We start from the raw sequence: 13,037 nt of genomic DNA on the forward strand, positions 1-13,037 counted from the left end.
TGGAGAGTCTGAATGTAAAATCCAGTTTTGTATATTCTGAAAGGAGGAGAGGGGATTAATGGATTGTGTGATATAATTCTTAGAAAGTAAAAAATTTGAAGTTGAAGCCACTGTGTATTTTCCACCCCCATAAGAAATTGCTTGTAATCACTTGCAAATGATGCGATATCTGCAATGTTAAAACTTGGTTTTATGTCATTATGTGTTCAGGTTATTGAGGAAAGTAGCATACCGCACATATACAGGAACTACTTTTCAGAAAACAACCTAATCAGTATCAAATATATTGGAATTTAGGAAAGGTTGTATTTTGCATTGACGACTACATATGTGCTAAGTTTGACTACAAGAAAATACCTTTGAGTTATTAAGAGTGCAAGTTCTGCATTTTCAAAGAACACAGGAAATACTAATCAAAGATCCTGTCTCTTCTGACACTGGCTAGTACCAGTTGTTCTAGCAGAAAATTCAAGGAAACTCTATAGATGGGATGGGGCTCTGAAGTACAATGTTTAATAATCCTTCCAAAACTTTCTTTTTTTAATGTTGAAGGAAGAGTTGTAAATTAGAAATAGTGTTTATTTCTGACTTCCATCTTGAATTTTGCCATCAAATGAGTGAATATTATCAGAGGTCTTGCAGAGATGGTCTTCAGTGAGAGTTGCAGTACTTGTCACTTCTTTGGATGAAGTCCCTATTTATGTATTTAGTGTTCTGTTTTAGCAGTGTTTCTTCATTACAAAAGCTGTTTTCATTCACTGAATGTAAAACAATTTTTGATGTTTCCCCTAGGTTGGACTAAGGAGTTTTAAGACTCCCAAGCCTTGCTCTGTTTGATTCCAGGCTCTTAAATAGGGGCAGAAAGCTTCAAGCACTCTGCTGTATTGTTGACTTTAAAGATGATGCAATTAAATTTGAAATAATCTAGACTATATTATCAATACACAAAAAAGGTCATTTTACTAGAGTTTTGACAACTCTAGTAAAAGATAGGTGGAGATGATGAAAGCATCAATAAACCACATTTGTATAGAGCCCTACTGGTTCATTTGCCATATTTTGCTGTACCTTCTTAAAAGATAGAACAGCTTTTTCCTATGGATGCTTTATTTTTATCAGAAGAATGCTGCAGGTAGCTGTTTTAAGGTAAACCCTCAACCTAGTTTAACTATCCTATATATCAGCTTAGTGAAATATATTTCTTTGATTAGGGAAGAGGAGAGAGTTATAATAAATTGAAAACTGAAATTATTTTCTGCAGTCTTCTCCATACTACTTCCCACCTCTTTTGAGGTTTTGTATCACTTTGTATTTTATTGGGATGATTGATTAGATAACTTGAATGATGACAAAGAGAACTGTTGGTACTGCATTATAAAGTTAAGATGATAGACAGTATTTACCTCCTGATTCCTGGTAGGTGGAGTCATAACAGCTGAATGTAAGAAATTCCAATCTTAGGATGGGGAGAGAGAATAACACATTTATCAGTAAGTAAGTCATCTCTATTATTGCACCTTTTATTGAGCAAAAGTTCATCTGAATGTCAAGTCAATAATAAGGGAGCTCTTAGTTTTGTGAAATTTCAGGAAAATACATTCAACTAGAAGTGGGTTCCCAAATGTGTGTGTAAATTCTGGGAGTTTTGTGTTGTTGTTGTTTTTTTTTAACAATTATCATAAACTGTTTGTGTTGCCTGCAGTATATTGGACCCAAAATTTATGGGTCTCAATATCCATTCAGTTGAATGTCTATGAATCATGTATTTAGACTAAATTTTCAACTCAATGTTTAGCAAAAAATGTTTTAATGCAGTGTTTTGAACTAGTGCCCCTGTATTCCTTCTTTTCTGCTTTTTTTTATAGTTCATAATCTATGTTCTTTTCCCTTTGGAATTTTAGACTAGTGTTACTGCTGCTGCTTCACCATCTTACACTTTTTACCTCAGCCAACCAAATGAAAGTCCAAATTCCTTAGCATCTGAAGCTTCAGGTATAGTTAACTATAGTTTATTACTAGTAAAGGATGACATTCTTTTTTCTTTTGGATTCTCAATATATAGAATTCAGTGATTTAACAATTTCTTCTGTTAATTATTTGCTCTAGGATTGTTTCTAGTATTGGTAGGCTGTTGAATCTTTTATAAACACATAATTCTGATTATCTTCTTGCTAGTCTGCCACTTCAAACCTGTGATTTCTTTTGGCAGCCAGTATTTTACTACAACAAGAGCTAGGCCGTAAATCAAAGGATCTAGGGCTATGGTGTCCAACATGCTAGCCACTATCCAATTGTGGCTATTTGGCCAGTTGAGCGTGACTAGGACTGGTGGACACCACAGATCTATAGCAATATTTCAAACCCTACTGAGGCCATGTCTTCACTTCCAAGAAGATCAATGCTGCGGCAGTCAAGCTTTTGGAGTTTGATTTAGTGCAGTGGTTCCGAAACTTTTCGGCATCACGCCCCCTTTTTTATTTTGGAGAAACCCTCACCCCCCCCTCAACAAAAAACTCAAAAATAAGAGCAAAACTTGTTGAGCGGGGGGAGGGAAGGGGGACTGAGGGGCCGAAAAACAGTCGCAGCCCCTTTAATTCCCATGACCAAAAAAAAAAAAAAAAGGTGCTGGTATTCCAGGGGAAAATTTATTGACTGCCCCCCCCCCCCCCCCCAGGTTGCCTTTGTAGGGCAGCCATTTTGAAGTCTGCCCGGGGTGCTCCATCCTCCGCCTACCCCAGCCAGCCCAAGCTGTGCATGTTCCAGTGGACGCCCAAGCCAGGAAAAACAAAAAATACCGGACATTTCACATGTCTGGTATTTTCTGAATTTTTTTATTGGATGGATTGGGCTCTTTCTTGGGAGGGTGATTTGGGGTGGGGGGGGGGAATCTGGGACCCCTCGTGCCCCTCCCCCCCCGGAATTTCTTCATGCCCCCCATTTTGGGAACCTATGACTTTAGTGGGTTTTGTAAAGACATCGGAACTCCTCCTCCTAAGGAGTAAGGGAAGCTGACGGGAGCGTTTCTTCCATTCACCTGCCTCTGTGAGGATGGAGTTGAAGCTTGACTTAAGATATGTTGATTAAAGATATGGTTGTGTAAATGGTTAACTAATGAGCCTGGGCTCATTAGTTAACCTTCATAGTTACACGTAGGTTTCCCCCCAGCCCTGTGTTGCTGCCTCTGTATCAGAGGCAGCAGCGCAGGGATGGAGGCAGCTGAGCACCAGCTCACACAGAGCTTCCTGTTCCTCGTCCCCCCTGGGCTGCTGCATTTGTATCAGAGGTAACGGAGGGGAGAGGGCAGTTCTGCAGGAGCCACCTCCCCTCTGCATGTAAACATGTAACCGCTGAAAATTTTATAACCCACTAACATAGAACTTGAATTTAAGGCAGCAGTTTGGACTCAGGGCAGTTTGCTGATCCCATTGTTTATCCCATTGATGCTGGTCTTCTGGAGGACTTTAGCAGCCTACTCCAGAGTGTTGATCCAAATTAAGAAGTAGGCAGTTCAGAATTATGTTTTGGGCTAGATTCTCAGCTCTAGCATACATTCTCATAGCTCAACTGATTTTAGTAAATCTATGACAATATACATTAGTGGAGGATCTCTGCTGGAGTCCAGGGAGTAAGTTCAAATTTCACAAATTTATTGGCACTAAGTTTCTGGAATGGTATAGTGTAATAACCTAGTATACTTTCATTAAAATCTCTTGATGCAAAACAACATTTGCTGCTGCCAAAGATTTGAAGTAAAATGTTTAAATAGACACTAGTATTTAATACAGTAGGCATGAAAATAACAGCTGCATAACAGATTTAATTGCTTTTGTTACGTAGAAATTAAGTAAAAAATTCTGTTTTTTTTTTTTTTTTTTTTGCTTCTTAGGACTTACATACTGGAAACTAGATGAAAAGGATATGTATCACTCTTTGCCTGAAAATTTCCAAAATGAATTTTCTCATATTTTTTCCACAAAAGTGTCATCAGATCAGGTATTTTGAAAATTCTGTAATTATTCATTGTTTCCTATTTGTTTTTTACATTCTGCAAAAGTGTCAGTCTCTACAATCTACCTGCTACGGGAGTTATCTAATTCTTCTTCGGGTAGCGTCCCCATGGGTGCTCCACTCTAGGTGTCCGGCTCGTCCCAGCACCACCTGTCGGAGACTTGTCGGCCGTGGTTCAGCCGGACCATTCATGCGCGGCGGCATCGTGTGCTCTTCACGCCGTTTGTGAATTTGCACGTGGTCTGATTCCCGCCATTTCCTCCTAACCATCACTCGAAATGCCAGGGACCCCCAGTTTCAAAAAATGCACAACATGCCGCAACATAATGCTGGCATCTGATGGGCACTCAACCTGCATTAAGTGCTTGGGCGAGGGTCGTATACCTCAGAAATGCCCTCACTGTTCCAAGCTGACGGCTCAGCCCACATGTGATCGCGAGATGCAATTGAAAATGCTCTTATTCAGTAAGGCCTTGCAGCCTACTCAGAGCGAGCTGTCCAGATCGCCGGTGTCCCCAAGTACACCTACAGGCAAAAAGTCATCTGCCTGACACTCATCCTCAGCTCTGAGAAGTGTGGGTGATAAGCCGGGGACATCCGGATTGGCCTTTGGCTGCCATGCTCAAAGGCATAAGACAAGCGCAGCATATCAGAGCCGAGTCCAACCCTACATAGGGAATTGGTACCGGCACTAGCCGCAATTCCAAGAGCTGATTTGGCACCAGTGCCGACAAAGCACAAGACAGTGGAACCAATCAGGACGGCACTGGTGGCACTGGCATCACAACAGGCGTTGGAACTGACCATGTCACTGGAGCTGATACCATCAATAAGAGAACGGAGTCCGGCGGCACCAAGTGCTCTGGCACTACCCGCGGCACCATCACTGAGTGCCTCATCGACATCAAGCTCGGCACCGATCACCATTGCAGCACCGAGCCCAACGGCACTGAGCTCACTCAATGCACCGCCACCTCAAACAACAGTGCCGCTTCCACCTGCATCTTCAGAACTGGTACAAGATGTACCAGAGCGCCGAAGATGGCCTTTTCCGGCATCGGGGAAAGTCAAGCATAAGTCTAGGAGGATAATTACACCCTTTCCTAGCCTGGTACTGGCTGTCTTCTCTCCACAGCCTCATTCGCCAGCCTCCCGTTTCTCAGTACTATCACAGCATGAGAGCCGCACCACATTAACTAGCCAGCAACACAGGTGCTCACCATAATATTCATCATCACCACAGCGATACCACAGGTGCTCACACTCCCATCATACGCAAGGGGTAGATTTCGCTCACCTAGATCACCCACACGATCCTCATGTTCCAGATATCGTCAAGTGTCTCAAAGAAGGTACTTGCCTGAGTATTCCGCAAGGAGGTATTACTACTACCAATACCATCGACATCGTGACTACCACCATCGACACTGCTATTCGTTAGACCACTCTTGTTCTACGTCCCCTCATTACCATCAGCGGCGTTCACATAGTGTCAGGTTACCAACACCTAAACCACCCGCGGAGTGCTCGCTTCTCTTGTGCTATGGTTGTCCTTCTGGCTTCAAGACCTCCTACTCCTTCAGGAGATGCACGTGTTTCAGTATGACAACCAGAGGCAGAAGAGATACCAACGCTGGACTGCACCCAATTCCAGGCGGAGTCCCCAACTGATCAGTCTTCTTTCTCTCTGGACCATGCTGTCTTTCTTGGAGACTCTTCCCCCACAGATGATATTTGGCAATTCCATGATCTGTTTAAAAGAGTGGCTGAGACACAAGAGGTGCAACTGAGTAAAGTACAACAGAAGCAATACTGTCTCCTGAAGAATCTGCAACCATTGCAAAAGTCTTGAATGGTGTTACCGTTAGACTACGCAATCTTGGAAATCGCAAACAAAATTTGGCAGACACTAGCTTCCTCCCAACTCATGCATAAGAGGGCAGACAAAAAGTATTTTATTCCCTCTAAAGGGATGGAATTCTTATTCATGCACCCACAACCTAATTCATTGGTTGTTGATGCTGATCAACAAAGAATCAAGACCCCGCAATTCAAAAATGCTGCCTCGATAAAGAGGCTAAACGTTTAGACCTCTTCAGAAGGAAAGTTTATTCATCCGCCACGCTAACCCTGAGAATGGCGAATTATGCTGCCCTCCTCTCCAATCATAACTTTGTGTAATTATCAAAGTTAGTGATGTTCCTAGAACACTTCCCCGAGGACAAGCATCAGATATTAATATCAGTAGTCCAGGTGGACTATATTGCCTCAAGGGCTGCCTTACAAATTTCCCTCAACATCGCGGACACAGTGGCTTGTACCACAGCAACATCGGTGGTAATGCAAAGATCATCTTGGCTCCAGTTGGCATTGGTGTCCAAAAAACTACAAGCAAAGGTAGAGGATTTTCTGTGCCACAGGCAGAGTCTGTTTGCTGAAAAGACTGATCAAGTCCTCCACTCAGGCAAGGATTCAAGGACGACTCTCGGCATGTACACACCACAGTACCGCAGCAAATGCTACATGCTGTATTATAAGCAAAGGCCTTTCTCATACTCCATACCCAGATGATGAAGTTCGTCCATTGTATTCAAAGAGGACCTTGACATCTAACGAGTTGTGGGCTGTCCACGGTGTGTCTGCAGATGGCTGATAAGGCCAATGCGGGCACGAAATGTTCTGCCAAATGTTGGGCAGACATGTGTAGGCACCACTGTTGCAGCGTTTCCAACTCTGGCTTTACGGAGTGCTCGCTTCTCTTGTGCTATGGTTGTCCTTCTGGCTTCAGATGTTTGACAGCCTTGGTGGATCAGCATGTGCCATGTCGATCGGTCTTGTGCCAGGGTCTCCCAGGAGGTGGTGTCGATTTCCAGGGACTTGAGAGAGGCTTTAAGCGTGTCTTTGTATCTCTTCTTTTGTCCCCCGTGTGATCACTTTCCTTGAGACAGCTCACCATAGAAGAGCTGTTTAGGGATGCGATGGTCTGGCATCCTTGCAACATGGCCAGCCCAGCGTGTCTGGGCTTTCATCAGCAGGGTGTGAAGTGACGGCAGTCCTGCTCTAAAAAGGACTTCTGTGTCTGGCACCGGATCCTCAGAAGTTTGCGGAGGCAAATCGTGTGGAAGTGGTTCAGTTGCCTAGCATGCCTCCTGTATACAGTCTAAGTCTCACTGGCATACATCAGGGTAGTTAACACTACTGCTCGATAGACTTTAAGCTTTGTAGCAAGGCTTATTCCACAGCGGTCCCACACTTTGGTCAGCAGTCTGCCGAATGCAGAGCTTGCCTTTGCGATTCTGCAGGTGACCTCGATGTCAATTGTCACTGCGCGGGAGAGGGTGCTGCCAAGGTATGTAAATTGATCCACTGCTTGCAGATTTTGTCCATTCACTGTGATGGTGGGCTCTTGATGTTGGGCTTTCGGAGCTGGCTAGTGCATCACTTCGGTTTTCTTTGTGTTGATGAGAAGGCCGAAGTTGTCGCATGCTGCTGCGAATTTGTCCATGCTGGCTTGCATGTCCTGCTCTGATCCAGCATTCAGGGCGCAGTCATCAGCAAAAAGGAAGTCTCGTAGCACAGTCTCCTTTATCTTGGTGACATATACCCAGATACAGGCAGTATGAACCACAACAGTGGGGGAAACCAAGCCAACAGAAATGTCGTCCTCAGAGGGTTAGGACACCCAACCCCCAAAATAACAGGCAGCCAGTTTGATGGTCTGGTCGAGGGACTGCAGACTATACCCCTGAAATGCCACCCGGAATCACAGAAGTTGTTTCACCATAGTCTACGACTGTACCAACACAGGTGGTTTGCTATCACCACCAACCATTGGGTCCGAGAGCTAATAACATCCAGCTATCCGATACCACTTCTCTCTCTTCCCCCTATTTTTCCCACATCCTTGTCCCTCTTCGGGGACCCATCTCATGAGGCCATCCTAATGCAGGAGGCTGTACGCCTTATACATATTGGGGCCATGGAGAGAATGCCCGAGCAATTTCAGGGCAAAGGATTTTATTCTTGTTACTTTCTCACAGAGAAAAAATCAGGGATGGAGGCCTATCCTGGATCTTTGACGGCTCAATTGATACTGTGGAGGTAAAATGGAAGGTCCGAGAATGTGGCCAGCCCCAGAGAGGTGCAGAAACAGGCAACCATGTTCTAAATATCTTTTAACTTTTATTAAAATGCTTTTAACTATAACTTTTTATTTATCAGCTTTTTACATGTGTGGGCGCCAGATAGCTATTAACAGTAACAATAAACAAACTGCAATACAATAGAGGAAAATACCTTGAGGTTTTTCCAAGTCCCAATAATTATCAATAGCACCTCAGGGATTTTTATCAGTTATATTTACATTAATTTTACTCATAAGGTCTGACATCTATCTAAACTACTAACTATACTATTTAACAAACTTCTAACTAACTTACTCTTAACACTATTATTTATCAAACTTTTAACTAACTTTACACAGCAATACTCACACTTTTCAGACATACAAGGGACAACAGAGACAACAGCATATTCGTTATTCGTTACGCTCTGCAGAATATTTGGTTGATTTGGTGAGCGGGAGGGGGTCCTCGGGTGATCAGCCCTCAGAACCTGGCTCGTGTTCTGCCTTCCAAATTTTCAGGAACCCTCAACTGGATGCAGGAGGGGTAGCTGCTTTATAGAGAGAGCAAGAGCTTTCCCACGCTTAGTTGTGATAGGCTTAACAGATTCTATCTGCCTAGTGACAGGCTGAGGGGGAAGGGGAGGGGGTGAGATGGCCCTTGACTGGTGCGAACTTTGCATGACCCTTACCTGCCTGGTGTCTTACTCCTGGTTTTTACTGATCTTAAGTCACATAGTGCAGGATTTTTGGTTTGAGGGGAAGGTAATCTTGGGCTAGGAAGGCTATGCGCACGAGGCCTGGCCAGAAAAGAGCCTGCTTTTACAGATACCTACAAAAACACAGGTTCAAGATGGTAACATTAGCTTCTATCATTCCAGTGCTCAACATGGGAGATTGGTTTACGTCCCTCAACTTGCAGGATGCCTATTTCCATGTGACAATACATCCAGCACACAGACGCTTCCTCAGATTTGTCATAGGCATGGAACACTTTCAATACAGAGTCCTTCCATTCGGCCTATTGTCTGCGCCCAGGGTCTTCTTGAAGACACTATCGGTAGTCACCATGTATCTATACCGCCAAGGTATCATGATATTTCCATAGCTGGACAATTGCCTAATCAAAGCACCTACTTATGATCATGCCACCGAGATCACAAGAAAGTTATTCACAGCTCTGGGCCTCATAATCAATATCCTGAAGTCCTCCTTCATACCACGCAGGTCTTTCGAGTTCATTGGGGCACAGTTAGATTCTACAACAGCCAGGGCCTATCTTCTTCTGGACAGATTCCACAAAATACAAAGCCTCGTGCACACTCTTTCCATCAGCCCCAAAGTCCCCATACTTACTTGCTTGCAACTCATGGGGCATATGGTGGCCACGGCTTACATGGTGCAACACGCAAGGCTGCATCTCAGATGCCTCCAACATTGGATAGCATTAGTCTATCGCCCAGGCAACCAGGACGTTCACAGACTAGTGGCGGTACCCCCCGATAGTGCGACACTCCCTGACATGGTGGGCTTCTTCTACCAACATGCTCTTGGCCATTCCAGTTTACCGGCCACAACCCACAATATAGATTACGACGGATGCGTCTCTTCTAGGTTGGGGAGCCCACTATGCGGGAGATCATGCTCAAGGTCAATCGACTGCACGAGAAGCTCTTCAACATATCAATCTTCTAGAGCTCAGGGTAGTATTCAGTGCATGCAAAATATTCCTACCCACAGTTCGTGGTTATACTATTGAAGTCCTTACCAACAACACAACCACAATTTACTATATCAACCGTCAGGGTAGAGCCAGATCCAAATCCCTCTGCGCAGAAGCCACATGGCTATGGAACTGGTGCATTCGCCATGGCATCAACATCATTGGTACATACCTACTGGGCAAGGACAATATAATTGCTGACATCCTCAGCAGGCACTTCTTTCTTCAGCATGAGCGGGAACTCAACCAAGACTTAACGTACTTTCTCTTCCTGCGATGGGGGTACCCCATTATAGACCTACTTGCGACACATCTCAATGTGAAGTGCCCGAAATACTGCTCCAGAGCAGGACTGGGACCAAAGTCCCTCAGGACTGGATTGGAGTCGCCACCTTCTCTACGCCTTTCTGCCAATTCCACTTCTTCAAAAAGTACTGGAGAAGATAGCCATGGACAGAGCCACAGTCACACTTATAGCCCTGTTTTATCCCAGGCAGATGTGGCTTCCCCTTCTCCTGCAAATATCCCTATGACCTCCATACCACTTGCCAGAACGATCCGACCTTCTCACGCAATGAGGGCTGACCATGAAGCACCCTCAAATTGATCAGCTAGATCTCACAGCGTGGCTGCTAGCTGGTTCCACCAAGCAGAAGTCATCTGTTCTCAAGAGGTGAAGCATGTGCTAATATACAGTAGATGCAATTCCACGTGAACAACTTACCTTTATAAGTGGTGTCAATTCTACACCTGGTGTACTGCCAATAACCTTGATGCACTTTCCATCCCTATTCATCATGTACTGGGCTACGTACTACACCTTCAGCTCTCGGGCCTGGCGTTACTGACCATCAGAGTTAATTTGTCGGCGATCCCTGCCTTCAGACAACCAATAGAGGGTTACTCAATATTTGCTCACCCTACAACCAAACGACTTTTAAAAGGTCTCATGAACCTATACTCTCTGTGCAGAAAACTCCCGGAGCTATGGGACTTGGAGCTAGTCTTTGGACACTCACACATACCCACTTTTTGAATCACTAGCCACCTGTGACATGGCTACACTCACAATGAAAGTCGTCATCTTGCTAGCTATCACGTCGGCACGCTGGGTGGGTGAGTTGACTGCTCTCTCGGCCACTCCACCTTACACTCTGTTTACCAACCATGGAGTAATACTACAATACTACCCTAACTTCTTACCAAAAGTGAACTCTGAATTCCATGTCAACGAGCCCATAATACTCCCAACCTTTTATCCCAAACCACATGCCTCTCGCCATGAAGCCTGACTACATACCTTGGACGTGCATAGAGCATTGGCTTTCTACCTTGAGAGAACATTTCCTTTCCGACAGTCACAACGTCTGTTGCTATGCACAGATGAAAGAACTAAAAGAGTACCCTTAACTTCGAAGCATATTTCTAAACTAATTATGAAATGCATTGCACGATGCTACTCATTACGCAATAAGCCCATACCAACTTCAATGAAGGCTCACTCCACCAGAGCGACAGCTACATCGATGGCTTTCCTCAAAGGAGTCCCGTTGCAGGATATCCACCACGCGGCAACCTGGTCCTCTGACATAATGTTTGCAAAACATTATGCTATCAGCGCTCTCATTCGTGACTCAGCACTGGCATCCACAGTGCTCTCCGTGGTACAGGGATCATAATTCCAATCCCACTTCCATAGACCAGGCTACTGCTCTGTACTCACCTAGAGTGGAGCACCCACAGGGACACTACCCGAAGAAGAGGAAGTTACTCACCTTGTGCAGTAACGACGGTTCTTCGAAGTGTGTGTCCCTGGGGGTGCTCCACAACCCGCCCTCCTCCCCGCTTCGGAGTCTCTTCTTTATGTCTTTCAGGAGTGACTCGATTAGGAGGAAATGGTGGGAGCCGGACTGCGCACAGACTCACAAACAGTGCAAAAGGAATGCGACACCGCCGCGCATGTGCAGTCCAGCTGAACCATGGCTGACAAGTCTCTGACCTGCAGCGCTGGGACGAGCCTGACACACATAGAGTGGAGAGGACACACCTCGAAGAACCGTCATTACTGCACAAGGTGAGTAACTTCCTCTTTCTTTTGTGATCCTGTGGATGTTGAGGTCAACAGGTGCCCAATTTGTCAATAGCAGCCCTCTAGTTAAAGAGAAGAGGATAGAGGGGGCTGAAATCTGGAACTCCTCCTTTCTCATTCTTAATAAGACAGCACTGGAATCTGTTGATCTTTTAGCTGCAGCTGGGTGCATGCCTGCCAGCATGGACTACGTCTGCTTAAGCTAGCCGTAGAAACCGATCCAACTGTCTGGATCTGTATTTCAGTGGCTCACACATACCTCTGTCTCTGTTGCAATATCCATGCTGCTTTTTAATGCACTAGCTCAAGCAGAGCTTGGATATCTCTGTTTACTCAGACTGGGAAGCATGCTCCAAGCCTGTTCCTCTCCTTCAGATATGCTGGAAGACCTCCATTCACCAGATTTTTGAGAAGGGTCTAAGTGAGGAAAAGAGATTAGTAATTGATAATCCTGACTAGGGATGTTAAAGACTAGTCAACTATCCAATAAACATTTGCTTATCGGATAGTCTTTTGACTAGTCGATATCCCCCCCTTGCTGCCTCTATCAGATAGTGCGGCGCTGCCTCTTTAGAACCCCAAAGTGGTATTTCAGAGGGACAGCCTTTGCATATCTGATCCACGGATCAGCTGTGCGGCGGCTGCCTCTTTAAAACACTGCCTCTGCATTTCAGAGCAGCAGTTGTGGAGCCCGGGTTCAGCTGAGGATTCCCCAGCTGACCCCTGGATTCTGGGGAAGTACCGCATGGAGCCTGGGATTAGCTAGGGAGTTCCCAGATGACCCCAGGCTCCACTGCCCCCTTGAAATGTGTGGAGGCGGCGATTCAAAGAGGCATCCGCCTCACAGCTGATCCGTGGATCGATGCGGCTGCCCCTTTAAAACACTGCCCCAGTGTGTTTCAAAGGGGCAGCTGCTGTAGAGCCTGGGGTCAGCTGAGGACTCCCAGCTGACCCCAGGTTCCCTGCGGAATTTCCCCAGAACCCGGGATCAGCTGGGGAGTCTGGGTTTTTGGGAAATGCCGAGGGGAACCCAGGATCAGCTGGGACTCCCCACCTGACTGATCCGCGTCAAACTGTCAGGGTGGTCAAATATT

The 13,037-nt window shown here is 45.3% G+C and overlaps 1 protein-coding gene across 9 annotated transcripts in view; it reads left to right on the plus strand.

Annotated features, from left to right (window-relative positions):
• The window catches only part of MPHOSPH9 (M-phase phosphoprotein 9), a 73,114-nt gene that overhangs the window by 27,318 nt on the left and 32,759 nt on the right, over positions 1 to 13,037 (plus strand). For all 9 annotated transcript variants that reach the window (XM_075898552.1, XM_075898560.1, XM_075898557.1 and 6 more), the window contains 2 exons: positions 1,902 to 1,992; positions 3,887 to 3,993. In XM_075898552.1, the coding sequence (XP_075754667.1) occupies positions 1,902 to 1,992; positions 3,887 to 3,993 (198 nt within the window). The remainder of the gene's footprint in view (positions 1 to 1,901; positions 1,993 to 3,886; positions 3,994 to 13,037) is intronic.

Source organism: Pelodiscus sinensis, chromosome 15, assembly GCF_049634645.1.
Source record: "Pelodiscus sinensis isolate JC-2024 chromosome 15, ASM4963464v1, whole genome shotgun sequence".
NCBI classification, from domain to species: Eukaryota; Metazoa; Chordata; order Testudines; family Trionychidae; genus Pelodiscus; species Pelodiscus sinensis.